General features: G+C 41.0%; 1 protein-coding gene across 4 annotated transcripts; it reads left to right on the forward strand.

The window, feature by feature from the left end:
• The first annotated feature begins 247 nt into the window (after positions 1–247).
• Positions 248–21,351, forward strand: nktr (natural killer cell triggering receptor). Of its 4 annotated transcripts, none has more exons than XM_064331022.1 (17): positions 248–394; positions 5,585–5,664; positions 7,050–7,124; positions 8,153–8,260; positions 8,818–8,862; positions 10,189–10,276; positions 12,068–12,097; positions 12,407–12,552; positions 13,513–13,729; positions 14,118–14,270; positions 14,540–14,627; positions 15,094–15,242; positions 15,569–18,502; positions 19,420–19,500; positions 19,878–19,937; positions 20,354–20,449; positions 20,801–21,351. In XM_064331022.1, exons 2-17 carry the CDS (start codon positions 5,607–5,609, stop codon positions 20,877–20,879), a joined length of 4,407 nt encoding a protein of 1,468 aa, XP_064187092.1. In that variant the 5' UTR covers positions 248–394; positions 5,585–5,606; the 3' UTR covers positions 20,880–21,351. The 4 variants fall into 4 exon arrangements, with proteins under 4 accessions (XP_064187092.1, XP_064187093.1, XP_064187095.1 ...); XM_064331023.1 differs by having other exon boundaries at positions 15,593–18,502; XM_064331025.1 differs by lacking the exons at positions 248–394; positions 5,585–5,664; positions 7,050–7,124 and adding an exon at positions 11,294–11,321 and having other exon boundaries at positions 8,156–8,260; positions 8,818–10,276.
• Positions 21,352–22,799: the final 1,448 nt, after the last annotated feature.

The following is a 22,799-nucleotide window of genomic DNA, read 5'->3' on the forward strand; positions in this document are numbered from 1 at the left end:
TGAAACGGCAACTACGATCTACTGGTGTAAAAGCATGTGTATCTGTGAAAAAGCCCTAGGCGCCTGACCCTGTTTATCCCTTGGCCAATCCAATTAATTGTTCAGTGGTTTACCTACACCCAGTCGCTGCCAACCTGAGTCTACACGTCAACCATTTCATAATATTTTAACTGTAAAAGAAAGCAGCCACTAAAATATCTGTCACAGCAACACATTTCTTCAGTCTCTTCAAATACCAGACTACTGTCTCAGTTATTTAACGAGCTTTCGCTTTTCAGTTATACCTCCAATTTCCCGACAGCCCACTGGCGGCAGAGTGCGACGTTCAGGCTGCTAGCAAGTAGCCAAGTACCATATTATCATTCCGAATGCAGCTAGCCTACTCAGATCAAAGGTATGATGCGTATTGTTGTATTTTATTGCTGAAACTGGGATATACGGTTTTTAACATTAGTACGCAAACGGACGAAATGGATTTCAGTTCAACTGTACACTCAGTGAAAACCGAAGGACAATTTATATGATAAGAATCGAGATAGCTAACATTTCTGTTGTCTGTATGCAGGTTGTGTATGGGTGTAGCTAGCAAACCAGCTACAAAACGTGCATGTAGCTAACTGAAAACGATGTGGTGTTTCATCTGATAACTATCTTCGGAACTCAGCTATGTAAAATTGACATCAAAGTTATGAACTATCTAGACATTGTATAACTAGTGGATATGTAAAAAATACCTCGTTAGCCAGCTAGCTAGGCATATCCCTTTGCTTTCACAATTAAGACGCGTTGTGTGACTGAACGCGGATTAACTAAATGGCTACCCACTTTCTTTAAACACGATGATAGACTACATACATTTATTTGCTTCCTCGTCTTAGCCAGCCAACGTTTCACGAGTAAAACCAAAATCTAAATTCACGTCCTTAAAATTGAGAGGTGATTGAACGTTAAGTAACATTGCAGATGCAGTTCTAGTTTGTCGATGTTGGTAATCTAAATTTGCACGACGTCGAAGTAAATATTAGCTAGTTGGTCTATTTGCTTAGTCGGACTTATCGTATAACTAACTACCATCTAGCTGAAAATTCGTAAATGTGCTTACACTATTTCGGTAGTACCAGCTATTAAGTTCATGTTGGGTAGCTATTAAAATTTTACTGTTGAAGTATGATTGCGATGCCTATGAATCATCGCTAGTGCAAACTTAAAAGATGGTTCTCTTGGGAGCTAACTTCGAGCACAGGTCGTGGCTGAAATGCTGTGCTACCTCGCAGTATATCGCTAAGATTTAACTTATCTATGCAAATACGTTTCTCCACTGGTTAATTGTTTGTTCGCATAGCTAGTGTGTTTGAAATTAAAAGTCTTCGAGGCAACTTGCTAGAACCTAGGAGATATGTTTCATCTGCACTCATGAACTTACAAGCTAATGACATCTCCAACGATTGGCTGCATAATGAATTGAACTAGTAATGTTAGATAATGAACCTGAGCAAACCTGGTTAATTTAGCTAAAAGAAAATTCATGCTCATTGCGCCAGTGGCACATATTATCTACATTTAATTACTTTAGATAAATTTGTACCACCGCTGAGAATTCCTGGTGATCATTAGCAAATAACTATGTAACCCACGCTTAAGTCTGAGACTAGGGCCCAGTGCGCACTCAAAATGGTTGCTTTTACAGACCGAACCACTTGAGATATAGAAGTAGCCTATTTGTTTGCATTGTATTTTAGCTCGTGAATAAAATGTTTTCCTTTGAACATTATTGAACTGTTAAGTCTGCATGTTGCATGGAAATTAACCGAATTACTTTGTCTTGAGGGAATTGTTTGGCAATGCACATCTGCACATCTTAGAATCCTAGTTTTATAAAGCACCCAGAAACTCAAGTTGAAGTAATCTTTATGGCTAATCCTTGACTGAGTACAATTTAATTCAAAGTTCAAAGGCTTGATCATGCTGAGCTATAGCAATATGCTTGAGTGTTGGTACAGAAGTTCCCTCGGGTTTCCGTGGTGATCCTACAATGAGACTTCTTTGGCTAATCCATCAAACATGTTTGGTGATGAGCCTTTATTGTGTAACAGGAATAATTCTCAAAAGCAGTGTTCCCATGGCCATGCATTTTGAACCGGTAGTCTGTTTTTATGCTTGTGGAGTTAACAGGAAAAATTGGGTGATGTAGGCCTAGTAGGTTTTCATGCATTCCAACCGACACAATTGCAGTACTGAGGGTATCATATCTTTACCCAGAGCATTAACCTTGCCTGGTCTGAGCCCTCTGCCAGACTTACAACAGAGTTTTTGTTTTTATTTTTTTAAATCATTGCTGACCATCACCAGTAATGAGCTGAATGGCACCAATAGAGGCATGACTCCCTGGTTTTGCACCACAGTATTGTTTTGCGTAGTTTGATTTTTTAGGTAAACCGTTAGGCCTACATAGATTGCAGATGATTTGTCTGAGCATGTTGAAATTCTTTGGTCAAGGTTTCTCACTGCCATGCAGATGAGTTTGCTAGTAAGGTTGTCTAGGCCTTCAGTATTTACTGCATGTATTAACACTATGGGAGGAAAATTCTTAATCCAATTAATTTAATCATTATAGCTTATAGGCTAATTAAAGTATGTCTGGATGAATGTTTGAGTGGAACTAGCTTGTATTTGTTCTGTAATTTGGTATTTATGAGTATTCTTGTAAAAGTCCTAAAAATAGAATTTTGTGTGGAAGCCGCCCCATCATTTTCCTTTTTAAACATGTATTCAAGAATAGATTGGATTTGCCATGTTGGACCGTCCACAGTTACTAATAAGTGCTCCTACTGTGTATATGAAAGAATGTCTTTTTAACTAAACCTGTTCTCACTTACTTGAATTTTAAAGTGGCTAAAATTTGTGGTAAACACTTAGCATATGCAGAGATCTAAGGAAAACTCATGATCAGGCTGTACATAGCACTGTCACCAGCTGTGCAGGCTGGCTTGTTAATTTTATTAGTCAGCTATCATATAGGATATCCCACTGACTTCTGTTTTCTATGTTGTGCTGAGTGCTTGCACATGCTAGACTGAGAAATCATCTTTTGTTTTGGAAAAAGAATCCTACCTTGCTCTAAGCTACAAACAGTAACTTCAGAAGAAGCTGAAATGCGAAAATGTAGGTTGACCAAATAGCGAGGTCATGGGGCTCCACAGTAAAGCACCGGTGAGATTTGCAGTGCTACACATAACTCTACTCCTTTCTGTGTGCCCCACGGGAAGACTGCCGATGATTTGCTGGTGACACAAGGGGCCAGAATAGGTTGCACTTCACATAGACTTTTCCTTCACTTTTTCTTTTTATTCTGATACAAAGGGTATGTATACACAAGAACAGTGACTGACTCAACACACACAATCTGGAGTTCAGACAAAAGAAAAACCTGTGAAGTAATAAGTGTAGTCTGAACACGTGGAAATGCACCAGGCTGTTTGAGGGAAAGGAAGTTTTAAAGACCAAACAAGTGTCTAGTTGTCACAGTATCAACACACAAATGTTGAAACAAGCTTTTTAGAGTTGAACTTTCTAATTCTAAAAAAATACGAGGCTTTATGGCCTGTATTCCTATGTACCCATGCTTGCCTTTTTCTTCTGTTCAGTAGAATAATGAGGTTCATTCTTACTCTTGCTTCCTTTAACCCCTTAAACCCTGCTTAAAATCCAGAGCTTTTTGTAAGAATACCCCCTGTCTTAAACAAACACTGTTATGTCCAAAACAATGTACAGTGCAGACATGGTTCAAAGCTTGAAATAAAGAGCACATTTGTACCAAAATGGCCAAGTTCCCGGATCCTTCAGGAGTCTCACTGGGTAAACATACAGAACATATTTATTCTGAAAAACAACAAAGAAATCCAAAAATCGTTTTGTGTTGTCTTTATTCTGTAGTGATACCATGTAGGCTACTTCTGATACTGGAAACAAACCAGATAGCCTATCTTTATCCAGCCATACCCCAGGATGTCTATAACACCAGGATCAAAGTTAGGAATTCATTGAACAAAGCAGTTAAATTTCACAAGCATTATACCAAAGGTGAGCCCAGGTATTCCCAAAACCTCTCCAAATGGCACTCTTCAAATTGGAACATTGGCAATATAGTTTTTTTCCCAGCCATCTTCCACTTCCAGAAGCTACTTCTATCATGGGTGGAACCCTCTGGAACCTCACAAACCATATTCCTCTTTTTGGCTAAGCCCTGTATTTCAGTCAAAAGGTGTCCTTTTGGAGAGCTTCTGTGCACAAAACCTATTAATATCACACAGACTAACTGTCAAACTATGTGGTTTTCCCTTTTTCCGCTCTCTGACCTCAGTATGTGTGCTCAACTGTCAGGGGAAGGGGATGGAGGTAGCCCTATATTTTGCATATGCAGTCAGTGGCTGTGTGAAATGACCCAAAGCCACTTGCACTGCCCAAGACAGTGAAAGGAAGTTTTACATACAGGTGCCCATTCTTGATGCACAATATAATAATAATAATAATAATAATAATAATTAGACAAACAGTTCTCAGCACCCCTTGTTATCAAAGGGTATGCAAGCATACTTCGATGAACAAAGTCCTTTTAAACAAAAGATGGTGCATGCACAAAGCTGTACCTTGTGCGTTTTGCAAAACCATCCTGCAAGTTGCTGGTTACGCAAGAGAATATCTCAGCAATTATTTCAGAGGAAAGGAACTTGTAAACTGATTTGGAAATGTGCGGAAATGATCTTCTGGAATATGTATGCAAATAGCTTGTCGGTTATTGGATTGAATAAAGCTCTTGCAGAAAGTGGATTCTTGCTAACCCATGGGATGTTTGTTGTAAAATGTACAATCATGCATTGATTTATTTACGAAGTGCAGTAATAACAATTTCATTAGCCTATGGTTTCTTGAATTGTGTACTGCATAACTAGCTTGCTAGTTAGCACGGCTGTAAATTAAGCTGTGTGTTTTAGATTACTGATTGGTCACAAACGGAGAAACAATGACTCCAAAGCTGATCTGTAGTCTTCGTCTTGTGTAGATATCATGTTGTCTCAGTAAATATGTAGGTCAGCTTAATATTGTATTAAATGGGGATTATTCATAAAAAATGGTTGGGGGCGGTTTATGTGAAGCAAGAAAGTTCATTCTAGCTGCCTGTAATCTGTGCGTACTCCATGCATATGGACTTTTTATTTCCTCATTTCTGTTATCTTACTTGAGCTTAGTGATTTTTTTTCCATCTGTCCAGATTCTACAAATGTACACTTTCACCACATCATAATTAAAGTTCAGCTGCTGCCTCTGACATTTGACTTCAGAGCAGTAGCATGACAATATTCAGGGGTGGGGTTGGGGGAGAGAAGGCGAGTCTGGTGTTGCGTCTTTGTCAGACGAGACATTTCCCTCGTTGGTTTTGAAATGCTGTCTCACTCTCCACTGGGCAACGGCACTAACTAGCAGGAGAAATGATTTGCCGAGTGACTAAGCACTGCATGAAGCTCTGCTCGTTTGAGACTGCGGATAAAGTTAATGCAGATCGCTAATTGATTTCTCACATCTTCAGGTAGCCCTGGACCTCTCTCACAATGGGAGTTAAAGATCGCCCTCAGTGCTACTTTGATGTGGAGCTCAATCGGGAGCCAGGTAGGACATGTTTCCCGCCTTTTGTAATTTCTAGCCAGGTTGAAAATGGAGTGAACTGAGTGTTGATTGACTTCTGTTCCAGCTTTTTTCAAATTCTTACAATGAAAGTCCTTTTAATGCTACATTGTTTGTGGGTGTACATGTGCATCTATTATATTTTGTGGTATGCACTACTTGTGCATTGCTTTTCCAGAGTGTAATATCACGAATGATTGTTTTTCTTAGCTAATTGTTTAATTAACAAGAGGATTTGAAAGGGGAAGAGTAGATATCACACAAATAGAATGGATGGTAATGTCACAGTCACATCAGTTGACTTTACAACCATGCATTGGTTCTCTTGCATAATGCCACTGAGTAATTTGTCACCGTACCAAAAGAAGAAAATCAAACGTGAAAGTTTTTAAGCTGTTGTGTTCTCAAAGCAGGAGAGAAAAAAGGAATGCAGGCCAGCCTGCTGTAGTAGCAGTGACAAAGACAGAGGCATTCTACCTAAAACTGGTCTGATATGCGTGACGGGCATGCTTGCTTTATTGTGCTGAAGTGACAGAAAGAAGTGTCAGACTTTAAATCAGAAACCAAAAATTCCTTTGGAAATTCATACTAGCAGGCGTGTTCCCTGACCTGCTTTGTAAAATAAGAATTTGTTTTTTTACAATTCTCCTAAAAAGGCCATTTTCCTGAGCTGCTAAAGTTTAACATTCTCCTAAAAAGGCTGTTTTACTGAGCTGCTAAAGTTGATTTGCCTCTCCTGCCACGCTCTTTCAAAAGAACTCATGCCAACATAGCTGGCAGTTTTATTTTGTTTTCAACAAAAACGGTCTTTCTTCCTACTAGCTTGCAGAGGCTTCGTTTGTCCTTCTGAATGTTCCATTCTGTCTGTCCCGTTGTCCTGCGTCTACCAGATTAGTGCCTCATGTAAAGGGTTAGACATCTCAATGGGAATTCTTGCACGCAATTAAATTAAAAATGACAACGACGTATCGAGAAGAAAATTGATTATATCAGCTATCGTATCACCCTCCCCATCTGCGATAGTACAGCGACAGTTAGTACCGTCATATTTTTGGAAGCGTGACAGCTGTTGATATGGAAATAAAACGAGGCTAAAGCTAGTGTTGTCGAAAGGACAGATGGATCAGATGGCATGGAGAGATTCATAAGCAGAAACCACCAGTGAAGGACATAATGTCAGTACCCAGAATAAAGAAGCGTTAGTCCTGCAGTGTTTTGGGTTAAGGCCCGATAAATGTTTTAAATGGTCGAACGGCTATTTTAAGGTAATAGTGTCAGTTATTATTTATTTTTCTCTTAAGAGATTGAAATAAACGTAGCATATCTAAAGAGATTTAATGTGATTACCTTCTCTCTCCTTTTGTTTTTAGTTGGACGCATTGTCTTTCAGCTTTTTTCAGATGTTTGTCCCAAGACAAGTAAAAATTTTCTTTGCTTGTGTACGGGTAAGTATATGAAGTAAGGTGTGCTGACTAGTTATTTTATTTACTAATATTTTGCTGGCAATAACTCAAAACTGAGCATGTCTTTGTGAGCAAATGTATTCAAGCTTGTTTAAAATCCTTCACTCAGACTTCCTTAAGGAAACCAACACAAACCCCCGTGCAGCAGTTTGGTGTAAATTATTTGATGACGGTTCAGTGAAATGACGAGCAGGCATCTATTCCTTACAAATATGACCCCAGACTAACCCCCCACTCTTCCCCCCCAACACCTCCCACCACCACCGCCGACATGCTTTTCCCAGCCCGTGCTGCAGGGCTGATGTAAATCTGCAGGAGGGATCAATACACCCCTCTCATCTTTCTCCATACCTGACAGAGGGAACGCCTGGCTGGCGAGGACAGACACAAGACCAGACCCAAGCTGCTATTCTCAGCTTCCTAATGGCTCCTGCTTGTCATCCCCCGCTCACCCCTCCCCCATCCCCAGCCTCTGCTTTGGGGACCCACCACCCATTTCCATGAAACCAAAAACCCACAAGTTGCTTGAGACTGCAAAGTTTAAAAAGCTGGCCATTAGCAACCCAAGCTGTCCATCTGCACTACCTTCTGTTCTGCCTTCAGCTAGAGAACAGCATGTCCCCTTCTGCTAGCATTGCGCTGTTCCACTGTCATCTCATAAATGTGCAAAATGAGTGCTTCCCTGCCTCTGTAGGTAACTTACGGCATGTCAACAGTTCAGGGGCTTTAGCTACAGGTGCCATTTGACTTAAAAAGATTAAAAAGGCTGCCTTCACCTCTAGGTGTCAAACAGTACTGTGATACTGTGAAGCACAACAGGAAGTTATAAGATGGCCGGTCATTTTTATTTATGCTTCTGTCTTGATTATGCCTTCAGTGGCTCCCTGTGCAACAATTAGGTTATTGTAATGGAAGCAGTTAACAGTCAGGCTCTACAATAGTCTGTTCTGTTTTGCTTAATTCAAGCCTGCACCTGCACCATTTCTTACAATGATTTTTCTTGTCTGCAGGTGAGAAAGGAACTGGGAAAGTCACTGGGAAAAAATTGTGTTTCAAAGGCTCCACGTTCCACCGCGTAGTAAAGAGCTTCATGATCCAGGGAGGGGATTTCACTGAAGGTAAGCCTGTTTGAAATCTCCCTTGGATAAATTTCATCACTCAGACAACCCCGTAAAGTAGGGCAACAACACAAGCATCAGTCTGTGCAGTGGTAGAGTTTCGGTATGTCAGACAGGAATGTTTCTGATATGTACTTGTTTATATATAGCCTTGTAGTGTTTCTAAACTCCCTCTCTGTAGACAGTTTTTGGTAACTGGAAACTTGCTGCAGCTTGCACTGAATGAAAGAAATGAATAAGAACTGAAATATAGTATATACACATGTCCATGGATGAGATGTGTTTCATTGGTTGGATTTTTATTTTGTTTTAATGGAAGTCTGGAATATGGTATGCACAAAAACAAAAATATGGACACAAGCATGTGGCATGTTTGCATTTGTCACATGACTGGTGAGTGGTCTGTGGAATTGATTTCAGAGAACAGTGCTGTGGTTGTATCTTCGGCCACACACACAGGGAATATCAATGTGCCCAAGACTTTCTCTCCTGAGGGGCAAATGCACATATGCAGTGAAGTGCAGATCTACACAGTGACTTGACTTTGCTCTTTGTAGGTAATGGAAGAGGAGGGGAGTCAATATATGGTGGCTACTTTGAAGGTAAGCCGCCGAGTCAAATGGCACAGCAACATCAGATGACTACTTGAAAGTGTTTTAAATTCCCTTAGTGTATAAATAATGTAGATCTGTGTGCTTCCATCTTATCTACTTACGCATGATCCTGTTGTTGCATGGAAGGTTAGTATACGCATGGTTTTGTTATATTTTATTTTTGTGTTATTTTCACCTTTTCTCTTTTTTTTTTGTCAGTTTGATGATTACGATTTTTTTAGCAGTTTTTTTTTGTGTTTTTTCTGACTCAGCATGGAGGTTAGGCAATTTTTTAAAACTTGAAATCTCCAATCTTCCTGCCTAAAATTTTCAACATATTCTTTTATTTATAGAGAGTGTGGTCTTATGCAAAATGAGAAGGTAAGAGATGTACACAGTAACACAATGCAAATTGTTTTTCTTCCACCCACCTTATCAAGAAAACGGGTTCAAACGTCTTCCATGGTCAATATGTGGATGGATATCTAAACTGATTGAAGACTTGGAGACATTTCTTTTCCAACCCCTTCCTCTTAGAATCATTAGCTCTGTGAATTCACCTGGGGACATAGGATCAGTTTTTGTTTTCATGTACTAAAGCCTGTGTGTGTTAGCTTGGTATCTGCTAAATACCTTACAGCTCATATCTATTCTAGTCAATAAATGGATGGATGACTGGTCAGTAAAAACTAATTATTGTACTTAAGTAGAGACTTCCTTGGATTTGAAAAGTTATGGGGCATTGTTCTCTTATACTGTGTGGCTGCATGAGCTGCAACAGTCTCCCAGTGCTCTATCATAAACAATTAACCCTTTCTTTCATGTGAACTTATTGCAGCTTGAAACCTGTTGCAAATTAGAATTTAACTATATCAGTCACCAGTCAGTGTTTAAAGTGGATTTCCCTACTAATGGATTGTCAGCAAGAAAAAGAGCTTCTTGTCGATCATTCACACAGAAACAGCTTTCACTGAAATTTCTACCCTAAATCAACTGACCAGTTGGAAATTGGCAGCTTTCCTAGCATTCTTAGATTTAACTTGTTAAAATGGTTTATAAAAGTCACTTCTGACTTGTGAAAGTGACAGGAGTCTTGTAATAGCACTACCCATCTACAGGAAATGAAGGCTGTAGCAGACCTCATTGCTGTATATGTGAGGTTGCTGGCACACAGTGCACATGGTGGTTGTAGAAATGGTGCCGGATGTCCGTTTTTTAGGGCTGGTGTTAAAGTGGAGGTGGCTTGCCGCCACCGCCACTCACTCTTGATCTTCTCACCACCACTTGTGACTGGCGGCTGAAGGAATCTCACTGGCCTTTTCTCTTTCTGGACAGATGAAAACTTTATTCTCAAACACGACAGAGCCTTCCTGCTGTCAATGGCCAACCGAGGCAAAGACACAAACGGCTCCCAGTTCTTCATGTGAGTACCATTCAATTCGGTGTCAAGCATTTGAATGTGGGGAAGCACCATTCACTTGAAAGTTTGCAAAAACGTTATAATTTTTAACGCTTGTCAGATTGTGTTGTGAACGCAGTTGCCTTCTACTTCACTATAAATAAATGAGTGCCCTGTTAGATGCAACCACAGGGCACTGTACAATATGTTAGTGGAAATACATAGGTTGCATATTGCATTTCAATCTTGCATTATCATTAGTTGCAATAACTGCAGCATGTTGACATGTAGTTGAGTATATTGGTTGCACACATGCTTAAGTCAGAAGGTTGAATAACTTGATGGTGCTTCCCTGAGTGTTTTTTTTTTTCTCTTTAATTGAACTTCTGGGATTTCTGGCAAACACATACATTACGTACATCATATTTTACTGAGAAACAGGACTCTAAAATTTCATTGAAGCTGTATCGAAAGATGGGTATTTGCATTTACTTGTGCTTTAGAAGTTAAATGCCTCCATCTGTTCTTTGTGATAACCCCCAGAAAGGATTCATAACAAATGACGTGCACAAGTGTATATATCTTTAAAACTCATTTCCACTGAGGAAATCTACATTTTGCCTATGTACAGTGAAGGGGGGATTCGCCTCAACCAACAAATGAAAAATAAACTCATTGAACTCAGTATTGCTAATCCTTAAAATGTTTGGTGAGGAGAAGATGTATGGTACACCAATTTCCTTATAGAATTCCATGTGGCATGTGAAATTTGTGAGTCCTCTGTTTCTCTTTAGATTTGATAAAAAATTTTTCCAACTTGAGGAGATTTGGCTAAGTCCTCCATTTCTGTGCTGTTCATTTCTAATGCTCTGCATAAACCTCTTTGTATTTGTGATATGCGGACAATTTCCAGATGCTTACTGCTTTTTTCCCTCTTGATGTATGTATATTAAACAAGAATAAACAAAGAAACTTGGAGTCCTTTTTTGCCAACAAATGTATTACAATTTTTCTCTTGCCGTTTTTGTGTAAAATTTACAGAAACTCTCTAGCATCCTGCTCTTCCAAGGTAAAGTGTCACTCTTAAGGCTGTGCTTCTCTCTCCTGTGTATTGATGATTTCTTAGTTGCCTCTCACCATCCTTCTCCCTTTTAAAGCAGAGTGCCATTTGAATTGGTGTGTATTTTTGAGAAAGACTTGAGGACTCAAAGTGCAAAGAACAAAGGAATTTAAGCCTAAACTACACCAGCTGTTCCAAAAAACTTAAAACACTACACAAAGCTAATATATCTGCTTACCTGCTTAAGTTGATTCTTTAATAATGCCAGACCCAAATATATTTTTGCACGACTGGTGAGCAGTGGACAACTTTGCTTTACTCTTTGGTAGACCTAGGTGGGTCATACGCAGGTGGCTTTTTTATTGAATGTGAAAATTTTATGATTCGTGTTTTGGCATTTAATGTTGAGGACACATTTTAATCCAGTCTGGAACAACACATTGACACATATTACCATATACCACAAATTTTAAATTTCGATACTTAAATAAATTTGCCATAAACATGTTCCATCTGCTCCCAAACATGAACCATGTGGAAAATGAAGTCTTTGCTTTTCAAAATATACTTTTTAATCACGCAATTCTGTGTAAATGAATGATGCAAAATTATGAATTTGAAAGTTATATTTGTATTAGTAGTTTTTGTATTTCACAAGTGCTTATTCTATCCATTTTCTTCTATTTCTCTATGACTCCGTGACTTTTCATCCATTTTGCTGAAATAACCTGGGTGCGTGAATATCCCGACAACAGCACGACAAAGATGGCACCTCATCTGGATGGGTATTTTTTCCTCTTCTGTCCATTTCAGTCACTGCATATTATTCAGTTTGTGTTTTTCTGTGACCTAGTGGAAATTACATGATATTTCAATGACAGGCCGGGGTTATGTCTAGGTAATGCCTCAGTGTCACTGATCTGCAGTAATTTCCAATTTTGTATTCACCGATTCATTGTATACACACAGTGTGTACCGTTTGATATGCTTGTGTGGGAGTCTATAAGGTGCCATGCCAGTAGACTGATAGCACTGACTTTAGACTGTCCAAAACAAGTGCCCTTCTGAAACCCCCCTCTTTTTGCCTGCTGCAGAGTTCACGTGGTCTTTGGTCTGGTCATCTCCGGGTTTGAGGTGGTAAAACGGATCGAGAGTCTGAAGACCGACTCCGCGAGCAGGCCCTACGCCGATGTCCGGGTGGTCGACTGCGGACAGTTGATAACGAAGTCAGCCAATGACGGTGAGCCTTTCCTCCACAAAGCAAAATGCCACGTCCTTTTCCCCACAGGCCGCGGTCACATTCTTCAGCATTTCCTACCTACATTTATCTGCAGTGAAGCAATTGTACTCCCTCGGGATAACACTGTTGCGGTTCAAAAATGCAGGCATGCATACATACATGCACACACATGCGTATAGTTAGGATTCCCTTTCATTCTGTTTCATTGCCCATTTTCTGTATGAGTGTATTTTTGTAGGAGGAACTGAGGGCACACTATCAGGTCGCGTAGCATGCTAGGCTCTTATTAATCACATTTCCTTTTCAGAACTGATAAATGTATTTTTCAGTGTATTGTTAATATAAGAGAGGCCACTGATATGGCAGTATATTGCTGTCCCAAAGGTGCTGCTATTATGTGAGCTTTCTCTAACCTTTCGTGTAGCTATATTTGTGTGCTGTCAACGGCACAATGCCGTTTTCTTTGACACAGTTTATATATAGGACTAAAGGCATTCAGCAGGCATACATTAGAACATGTCTTGGCTGTGACACGTCTGTTTTGAAATCACTGGCCTACAAATAACCATATGTTGCTCCCAGTGAGTCTTAACAGTGTGGGCATAATGTTGCTTTTTAGATATGTTTGTTTAGATTGACTTGTTCACTTGATCTTAATTGCAAATTTTAGGCGGGTATGTTCTGCAGAACAGATTGCAAGTGTGAGCCCAATAAACCGTAGTCCACTACGATGAATCATGCTGACTGCATGTTTGCCCTGTTGGTTTACATGCTTTTTTCTCATCACTTTACTCATGTCTGATGTATAATGCAGTCACTGTACCTCACAAGGTACATTGGGAAGAAAGAATCATTGGGAAATACTGGCTGTCCTAAGTACCATTGTCAAAATAAACAATGAGTTTTTATTGGTATTAGGAGCATGCTGTTAATTTAGCCTTTTTGCTCTTTCTCTTATAGTGCTCGAAGCCAAGAGGAAAAGAACATCGCATTCAACAGACTCCTCCCTCAGCTCCTCCGACTCTTCCTCACACTCCTCTTCCTCGGAGTCAGACAGCGAATCAGAGGAAAGGCGCAGGCGGCGCAGACGGAAGAGGCTGGTCAAGATGAAGCGCTCAAAGAAGAGAAGGAAAGAATTCAAAAAGAGGGAGGAGAGTAGAAACCAAAGTCAAAGGAGGTGAGTCTGTGCTTTCATTTGCTGAGTTTTATAAATACAGTGACTGAGTATGATTTGGTGTTGAGTCTGATATTTCTAGCCTATGCAGTAATGGGATATTTTTATCACTGCATTCCAGTCAACGGTGGATGTAAATACCATTATAAAATGTTGAAAATATAAATTCTTGTACATCTGCTAATGTGGACTGTTGATTTTGCTGGCTTTTTCTTTTGTTGCTTAAACAAGCAGTTTGGTTATAGTAGGCCCTGTTACCTCATACAAAAATCATTTGGATCTGGTTGTCATGTCACTGAATTATTAATATTTCATATTTAAAAAAATACTTTGCATAAGAAGTTGAATGCCTGTAATGGATCATGCCTTGTTGTTTCATATTTTCCTGCAGCTGTCCCGAGGAGGAGACTGGCGATGGGGATATGGACAAGGAACAGAGCAAGCGAGAGAAGCCTGTGGTTCGACCAGAGGAAATCCCACCCGTACCAGAGAATCGATTCCTGCTTAGGAGGGACATGCCTGCTCAGGAGGAGAATCCTGATACGTTAGTTGTGGTCTTCAGTTCAGTTTGAAGCGTGACAACCTTTTTGTTTTATTACATTTCTGCCCAGATTATAAGAGAACTAAGACTCATGAGAACTAAATTTTCATGAGAACTAAAACTATATACATATATGTAAAAACCTATTCGTTGAGCAAATTAGGCTGTCGATTCAGTTTCTATGCTTTTGTCAGTATTTCACAATGAAATTTCCATCAACACTGCAGTGCTTTTTCAAACTGCTAAATAAAAATAGCATTTGTGTTCCTCAGAACCCAGCAAGAGGCCTCATCGGTTCCAAATGACCTCAAGCCAGCAGTCACAAAATCTGGGCGGAAAATCAAAGGCCGTGGAACAATGGTATGTCCGTTCTCCTGGCTGAATGCAGTTTTTTGAGATAATTGTCTGATCATGGCAGTGTTGTTGCGTTGCATTTGGTCAGTTTAAACCAGGATCAGGATCAAATTATTTACTCACGACAATGCTTACAATGTGAGGAAAAAATGTCCCAGTGAGGAACCTTCTGTTGTTAAAGATCCATAATATATAGGCAAGTCTGCGATACAAAAACAAATATGAACTAAAACCCCTGCAAGTGTTTTCTGTCCCTCTTTGTCTTCTGTCTGCTTCTTTTCCTCAGTATAACTACCAGTCTCTCATTTCATATTGTTAGATTAAATTTTCATCCTACAAAAGCAAACATTTGGTGTTGACTTCCTTGAGTTTTGATTAAGGTAATCCAAATTGCAAAATTCAATGGCAGAATCTGTGGGTAGGGGCCATTATAGTTATTAGTGCACCACAGTTTTGTTGATTCCCGTTACAGAGATATCACACTCCACCTCGGTCTAAATCCCGCTCCGAGTCTGAAGAAGACAGAGGAAGCAGTGAAACTCCACCTCACTGGAAAGAGGAGATGCAGAAAACTAAGACGTACCAACCACCTAGCATAGAGAAATGGAGTAAAGGAGACAAGTATGCAACATTTCCTTCCACATCTGGAAAAACTTTTTATTTATTGTTTTTTGTGAAGAGTATCATCTGCCATTTGTATTGTACTCTTGCTTCAAGTGAATGTTTTACTCAATAACAAAAAGAAAACGCCTGTCTGAACAAAGACACAATTAGATTTGCAGCTGTTGTCTATAATTTTAATGCCAGAGATTTAAGTTCTGAATTTTTTTTATTAAACATGGGCAAGCATTTCCAATGCCAAAGTGAAATCCTATTTAATTTGCCTAGAGTCTGTACTGGTAGGTGATGTTCTTCTCACTGAGGGTGTAAAAATTTTGACTTAACAGATTGAATGACCATTATTCAAGCAGATGGGACAACAGAAGTGTCTCTCCGCGGTCCAGGTCCTGGTCGCAGGATTACTCCTCTGGCCACAGCTCCAGTCAGCACCACAGACTCAAGAAAGAGAAGAAGAAGAAGGCCAAGCACAAAAGGAAGAAGTCCAAAAAACACAAGCGACATAAGACATCCAAGGGAAAACCCAGAGAGTCCCCCCTCTCTGAGGGTGAGATGTCAGCCTCATCTGGCAGGAGATCAAAGCTGTCCAGCCACCCGGAGAGAAGGTCACGTTCCTCCTCTACCTCCAGACATTCCTCCAGGAAAGTGTGGTCAGGGTCTGAAAAGAAGTGCCGTTCTTCCCCTTCTACCAGAGACTCTCGGTCTTACACTAGGTCTAAAAGCCGATCCTATTCCCTAAGCCAATCAAGGTCACATGGAAGAACAAGATCTTCGTCAAGGTCACGTTCTCGGTCACGCTCTCGGTCACGATCTCGGTCGCGCTCTCGGTCACGATCTCGGTCACGTTCTCGGTCAAGGTCACAGTCACGGTCACGGTCAAGGGCCCGTAAGAGGAACATATCAAGATCCCCTAGACAGACTAAGCTGAGTGAGAGCATCAAACCAAAAGCAGAAGCCCCAGTGCAGGTGGTAGTTAAAGGTGAAAGCAAGCCAGTGCCTGCACCAGCTGCAGAGAGTGCTCCGGTATTGCCTTTGAGTGACAGTCCTCCGCCTTCCAGATGGAAACCTGGACAGAAGCCCTGGAAACCCTCCTATGTCCGTATCCAAGAAATAAAAGCAAAGGCAGTGCCTGCTGCCCTCCCTCAGCTGAGCCATGTAGTCAATAGTGCTTTGGAAAGTGAGCGAACATCCTTGAAGCACAACCAGCATGACAGCTCTGAGAGCGAGAGGAGCTATGACTCCAGGCGGTACAGCAACAAGGGTCGAAAACCTGCACGGCGGTCGCACAGTAGGTCCTCCAGAAGTAGATCCTACAGCAGGTCGTATAGTCGCTCCAGGTCGAGGTCACGATCCCCAGCCAAGTATGACAGTCGGTCTTCATCCTATAGCCGGTCCAACGATTCATACCGTGGAAACGAGGTCAAGAGGAAAACAAGCCTTGAAAAGAAAGGGAAGAAATACAGGACACACAGGAGGAGTCCTCACAGTCCAATTTTGGACACCCATTTGAAGAACAAGAATGCACATAAAGTGAAGCGGAATTACACCTCTCCGTCCTGTTCTGAATATGCTTCTGATAGCGAAAATAGCCCGATTGACAGAAACAGAGAGAGTGATACTGTGTCCAAGGGGCCACAAAGTAAATTTGACTCCTTGTCAGAAACTGGCAGCCTTCATACAACCAATCAAAAGAGTGACAAACTGAATAAGGCTTTATCATTGGAAGACCCCAACATTAAATCTGGATGGGACAGTGACAGTGACAAGTCCAGAAAAAAGACCAGCGTGAGTGACCAGTCAATTGAAAACCATAAACCTGAAGTGAAACCTGATGAGAAAGGTGGAGAAAAGAAATTCAGTCGATGGGACTCGGACAGTGATTTTGAGGGTGCAGCAAAAACATCTACAGCTGCAGATTCAAAACACTCATCTGGTAAAGAGGAAGGCGAGGCCAGTTCTGAGTCTGAGAGCGAGGGTCACGTGTCTTTGCACAGCAAGGCCAGCAAAGTCACAGGTGAGGCATCCTCCACAAATTCTGAGACTGACCTAAAGAAGACTTCTGAGAGCCCCCCTGGTTTTGAGGAAAGCCCTGATAAAGGCAAGGTGTGTGAACGGCAAAAGACGAAGAAGAAAGCCAAGAGAAAGCACAAGCACAAGAAGAAGACCTCCTCAAAAGCGAGATTGCATCGATCAAAGTCCAAGACCAAAGCCAAAAAGTCCAAGAAAAAACAACAGAAACCTAAGGAGACATTCCAGTGGAAACCGCCACTTGAAGAGGAGGAGGAGGAGGAAGCTCCAGTTCTAGAGCAGCGCATTAATCAGAAGCATCCTGCGGTTGTGAAGGAAAGCCCTTTAAAAACTATCAAAGGAATTACTCCTAAGTCCCAAGGTGTGGAATATGAAGTGAAAGCAGAGAAAACCCGCAAACCAGCCAAAGAAACTTGCACATTGCCAGCAGTACCTTGCCAGGTGGAAGAAATGCCTGAAACTACCAAAAAAGTGGAGAAATTCAAAGAACCGGTTATAAATCCAGCTCATTTGGAACACCCTGAAATGACCCACAGTAAAAGTGATGCTGGCAATTCTGAGTTACCAAAGATTTCAGGCCAGTCAGAACCCCCTGATGATTCTATGGAGATATGCACCCCTGAGCATGACATCCCTGAAGTGATCAGTGAATTGTCAAGTCCTTGCCTGGTCTCTGAACCATCACAGAATTCAACTCCATACATTGATCCCCTGAAGAATGCAGCAAAGGATGGCGGTTGTCTTCTCCCGCCTATTACTGAGGAGTGTCCTCCTGCTGCAGCTCCAATTTCAGTTCAGAATTGTGGGTCAGGGGAGGAAACCGCCACTAGCAAAGCTGCAGCAATGGTTGTGGACCCGAGATGGAAACCCCTGCGAGGGATCTCTGGTCTGCAGCCAGCGAACCCCAACTCTGTTGGTGCACAAAATCCAGATCATCAGGAGCAGAATGACGGTAAATCCCAGGGCCTCAGGATCGAGATTAAGACCAGAAGTAGAGTTCGGCCAGGGTCCCTGTTCGACGAGGTCCGCAAGACAGCCCGTCTCAACCAGAGGCCAAGAAACCAGGAAAGCTCCAGCGAGGACAGGTCCCCCTCTGCCTGCGACAAGGGCAAGTCTCGCAGCCGATCGAGGAGCAAATCCCACTCCGTCTCCACCCGGCGGTCAAGGTCCAGGACCAGGTCACACTCATCCAGCCGCTCCAGGTCCCGATCCAGAAGCTCCAGTTACTCCTACAGGTGGGTCTCATACAGGGACCGTTTCCCTATTTATCTGTGTTTGACAGTAAGACCTGGATTTAATCATTTTAATTTAACTTTGGGCCACAAAAAAGGGCAAGCGATTGAATGGAATGGCATAATTTTATTTTAATTTTGACAATTTATTTGAAGGCAATATTGCAGGGCTTTTCTTGAGCCGAACAAGAGTCGCTAAAGAACAAACATTTGTCAGCAAGCTCTTGTTGCATTTTGAGATGTCAAAATAGTGAGTGAATTTACCAACTGGACTAGATGGGGATATTGATGGGGGTGAAATGAAATGTTTATGTCACACACAGACACTTAACTGACGATATTCCTTCCAAATATCAGTTAATATGAGGGTGAGACGATCCAGTGTGCTGCTTCAGTCTGAAATTCTGCTTTACGTGCTGGCTGCTGCGATTTTCAATTTATAGGCCCATGCAGAGCCAATCGAAAAGTGCTTTACTGTGCCTGCAGTCCTGATTATCTATGGCCCTGTATACATATAACTTCCCTTTCCTACAATTGGCTCATATGAATGGGAGCTGTATTCGGAAGAGCTCCTTGTCACTTTAGGTTTAACTCAGCCTCACACTTCAGGTTTTGCATACCTGTCCTACTGGTCTGAAACATTGAGAAAAAAATGTGTACTATAAGGATATTCAAATTTTACTCAATGGTCAAATTATGTCTTATATATACTGTACTGTTTAATTTTATATTTCATATTTTCACTGTGTAAGTCCCAATAATTTTTAATTTTAGCAGGCATAAGTTTATTCTTTATCAGAGGGCCATTTTAAAACTATAATTATTGCACACAAATATACCTCAAGAACAAAATGAGATATTTTAAAATGCTCAGTCTCCTCCAGCCTTACGGATTGATTTTGTGTCGTATCTCTCTGCAGGAGCGACAGCCGGAGTCACAGTCGCAGAAGATACAGCAGGGGGCGCTCTCGCTCTCGCAGCAGCAGCTCCCAAAGTCACAGGTGAGCACAGCAGTGAAATGGACAAGAAGGAATAAACAGCACACAGAAAAGCTGTGGGATGACTCTGGCTGCTGGTTACAATTATTATTTTGTGATTGATTTAGATTGCCTGATCTAAAGTACTGGAACTGTGTTATGTAACTGCACAGGTCAGGCTACCACTTAAAAAACATTGAATTCAACAATGTTTTTATGCAAGTGTTTTGACCTTGAGACTGAAATGGAGGATGAACATCACAAGCGCACAATTTGATAATGATGCGAACGGCATTTAATATTGCACATTCAAACAGATGTACTGTACTTCTACTGATTACAACACTGAAATGCACTCTGTACATTGCATGTTTCAGTGTAGAATTGTTTTGTTCCTTCAGCCGGACGTACAGTAGAAGTAAATCCAGAAGCCGGTCATATGATCGTCGCAGAAGGTCCAGGTATGCATGTAAAGCACCATCTACAAGCAGGTTGTAACACCATGCATTGATTTGGACATTTTTCAGAGAATTAAAAAAAAACTAAAAAACTTGACTGAGGCAAATTGGACAGAACTGGAATATTGCTCCCTGACTTGACAGACAATATCATATTAAGTAATTGCGTTAAGTAGCTAGCAGTCAAAGTCGTAATGATGGTCAGTGCTTTTATATTAATTGCGTGATTAGGGCTTATGATTGAGTTGTAGTTTTTAAGAATATGTATTTAAAGGCAGTGCTACAGTTTTTATATTCATGTTGCTTTTTAATTCAGTGCAGCCTTTTGTCCCCCGTCAAACAGCGCAAGGATTTTCTGTTTTTAATGTCCTAATATGGGAACGTCTGTGTGTATGTTTGTGTGTGTGTGTGTCATTCAGATCGTACTCGTATGACAGCTACACCAGCCGCAGCCGGAGCAGAAGCAGCAGGAGGCGGAGAAGTGAGAGCTACAGGAGCTCAGACCGCAGGTCCAGGTACGAACGCAGCGTGCGGCGGCTCAAGCCCTGCAGTTAGCCTTCCCGTGTATTTCACCTGTAGCGCTGCTTCTGTACGATACTCCAGCTTAGATCCCAACTTACCAGAGGTCTGTCTAAGCCCTTTTCTTTATCTGCTGGTTGAATATCAAGCTATTTTAAGAATTCAGATTAGCAAACGCTAAGGGTCATATTCGCAACCTGATGTGCCTTTCTGGTCAGGGACTTATAGTAATTATGGGACCACTTCATGCACAAGGTTATCTGCATGTGGATGCAATACCCTGTTTTTCATGCTGTGGTCTGTTATTTTTTGGGTCCCCCCCCCCCCCCCCATTTGCTTTTCTCTAGGTCGTATCGCTCTTACAGTGCTAGCGACCGCAGCTACTCGAGACGACGCAGTCACAGCAGAAGCAGTAGGTACAGCTGAGAAGTGTCTGGGAGACGAGGGGTCCTTGCGCTTTAGCCTGCTTATGGGGCCCATGTAGTTGATGAGACCTTTAAGACATTTAAAATATTTCCTAATTTAATGTGCCTTTGCTTTGAGAAGGCAAGGTTATAATCTTTGTAAATACTTTTATGTACATCTAGATTTACAAATGGTTTTTATTTCCCATGTCCTTTAGTTCAGGTTACTTTTTTATTGAAAATGTTGAATGTACAGTAAAGGAAAGGATCAAATGGCATGTAACAGATGACACCAAAAGTGCATCATGCGAATCCCTGGTTTAGAACTCAATGCCTTAATCAGCTTCAACAAGCAGGGAAAGGGGAAAAAATGATGGTAATGAACTTCTGTAGTGTTAACACTAGATATTGGATATTACATGCTTTCATTTCTGCTTATTTTTCTTACAGTGCTGATTTTTCTTTTATGAATGTAAAATAAATGTCTGATGTGATGTCTGGATCTTGCTGTCACTTCTTTCTCGGTCTCGTTGGCAGGAACTGCTGTATAACACATTGCTTTTAAATTTAAACTCAATAAAAGCTTTTGCAGTTTTTAAATGTCTTTAAGTGGTACATGTCGAGGAATAGTCTTACTCAATTTATGACTTTCATAACGCCTGTTTTAAACTGTTACAATACAGGTGGCAGGTAAGTTTGTGCTTTTTGGTGCCTACTTCTTCTAACGTTAGTGTCATTCAGACTTTTTCATGGTGGGCATCTCCAGACCAGCCCTGCTGGCATTCTGCTCGTCCTCACTGGTGACCAAAAGGAAAAACTGCGCCCTCATGCCAACCTGAATCTGTTATTTTTCTGGGTCAGGGACACGCCAGGCCAATGACACTGTTCAAACGAATGCCCTCAGCAGGAACAGCCCAGGAGTCAGCTTCACTTAATCGCACATGGCAATGTTTACCTTGCGTTGCCATCATAGGTTTTTGTGTTTTTCATGTGCTATTATCATGTATGAAAACATTTAAACGCAAGCAAAGACTGTTAATATGGGTAGAATCTTGTCAAAGTGTTGTAACATGGCATTGGTCTTTATTGAATTTTTTAAATTTTTTGTGTAGTCATCTCGAATACATTGTTGGACAGTAACACACACTGTATAGTCATCTTCCTGTTTAAAGTAGTGCGGTTCTGCGCGGGCTGCAGACAAACTGCTTATTCCAGTACATGTTTTTGTACAAACATCTGAGCTAGCAGCCAGTGCAAACGACCAATAAAGAGGTCTACCACCCATGAATCTGGAGAGCTGCAGGGTCTTTTGTTTGGTTTCACGTTGACGCCCACAACCAATTCAGACCCAAGAAACCAGGCCAGGTGAATTAACTAATCAACAGCTATAATCGATCAATTAAGTGCAGAATAATACTGGCTGTCCAGGACCAGGGTCACAAACCCCAGCAGTATAGACAAAGTTGTCCATCTGGTCATTCTGGTGTGCCTGATTGAGTCAGTGATGGTCTGCATTCCTCACTCTTTATCATACGTAACTTAATGCAGGCTGCATAGGCCACATTTATTTTTCCCTGCACGATTCATTTTTAATTACTGAATCTGACTATATGCAAGGAAGACTATTCACATTGACTAAAAATATAATGGTATCCGGTGTCAAAAAAACATTTTCCAAACTTGGTAAACTTTAATTAGCTAATATTTTCATGCAGTTTAGCATAATGGTATCTTTTTTTTTTTTTTACCTGACAAAGATTGTACATCCTCAGGACCATCTGGTTAGTTCTGAGAATTCATAAAGGTGTGTGTGGTTTAAATTGGCACAGACAGTTTTTGCCTGAAATATATATATTTAATTACATAAGTTTGTGATGACCTACCTGGCTTTATATTTCCATATTGCAATAAAATCACTACATGGTTATATTTGTTTATAGGA

The sequence above is a fragment of the Anguilla rostrata genome, chromosome 4 (assembly GCF_018555375.3).
Source record: "Anguilla rostrata isolate EN2019 chromosome 4, ASM1855537v3, whole genome shotgun sequence".
NCBI classification, from domain to species: domain Eukaryota; kingdom Metazoa; phylum Chordata; class Actinopteri; order Anguilliformes; family Anguillidae; genus Anguilla; species Anguilla rostrata.

Coding starts and splice junctions, on each gene's coding strand:
- nktr (XM_064331022.1), top strand. CDS start 5,607: ATGGGAGTTAAAGATCGCCCTCAGTGCTACTTTGATGTGGAGCTCAAT. Junction 10,277..12,067: donor AACGGCTCCCAGTTCTTCAT/GTGAGTACCATT, acceptor TCCCGACAACAG/CACGACAAAGATGGCACCTC. Junction 14,271..14,539: donor CAGGAGGAGAATCCTGATAC/GTTAGTTGTGGT, acceptor TGTGTTCCTCAG/AACCCAGCAAGAGGCCTCAT.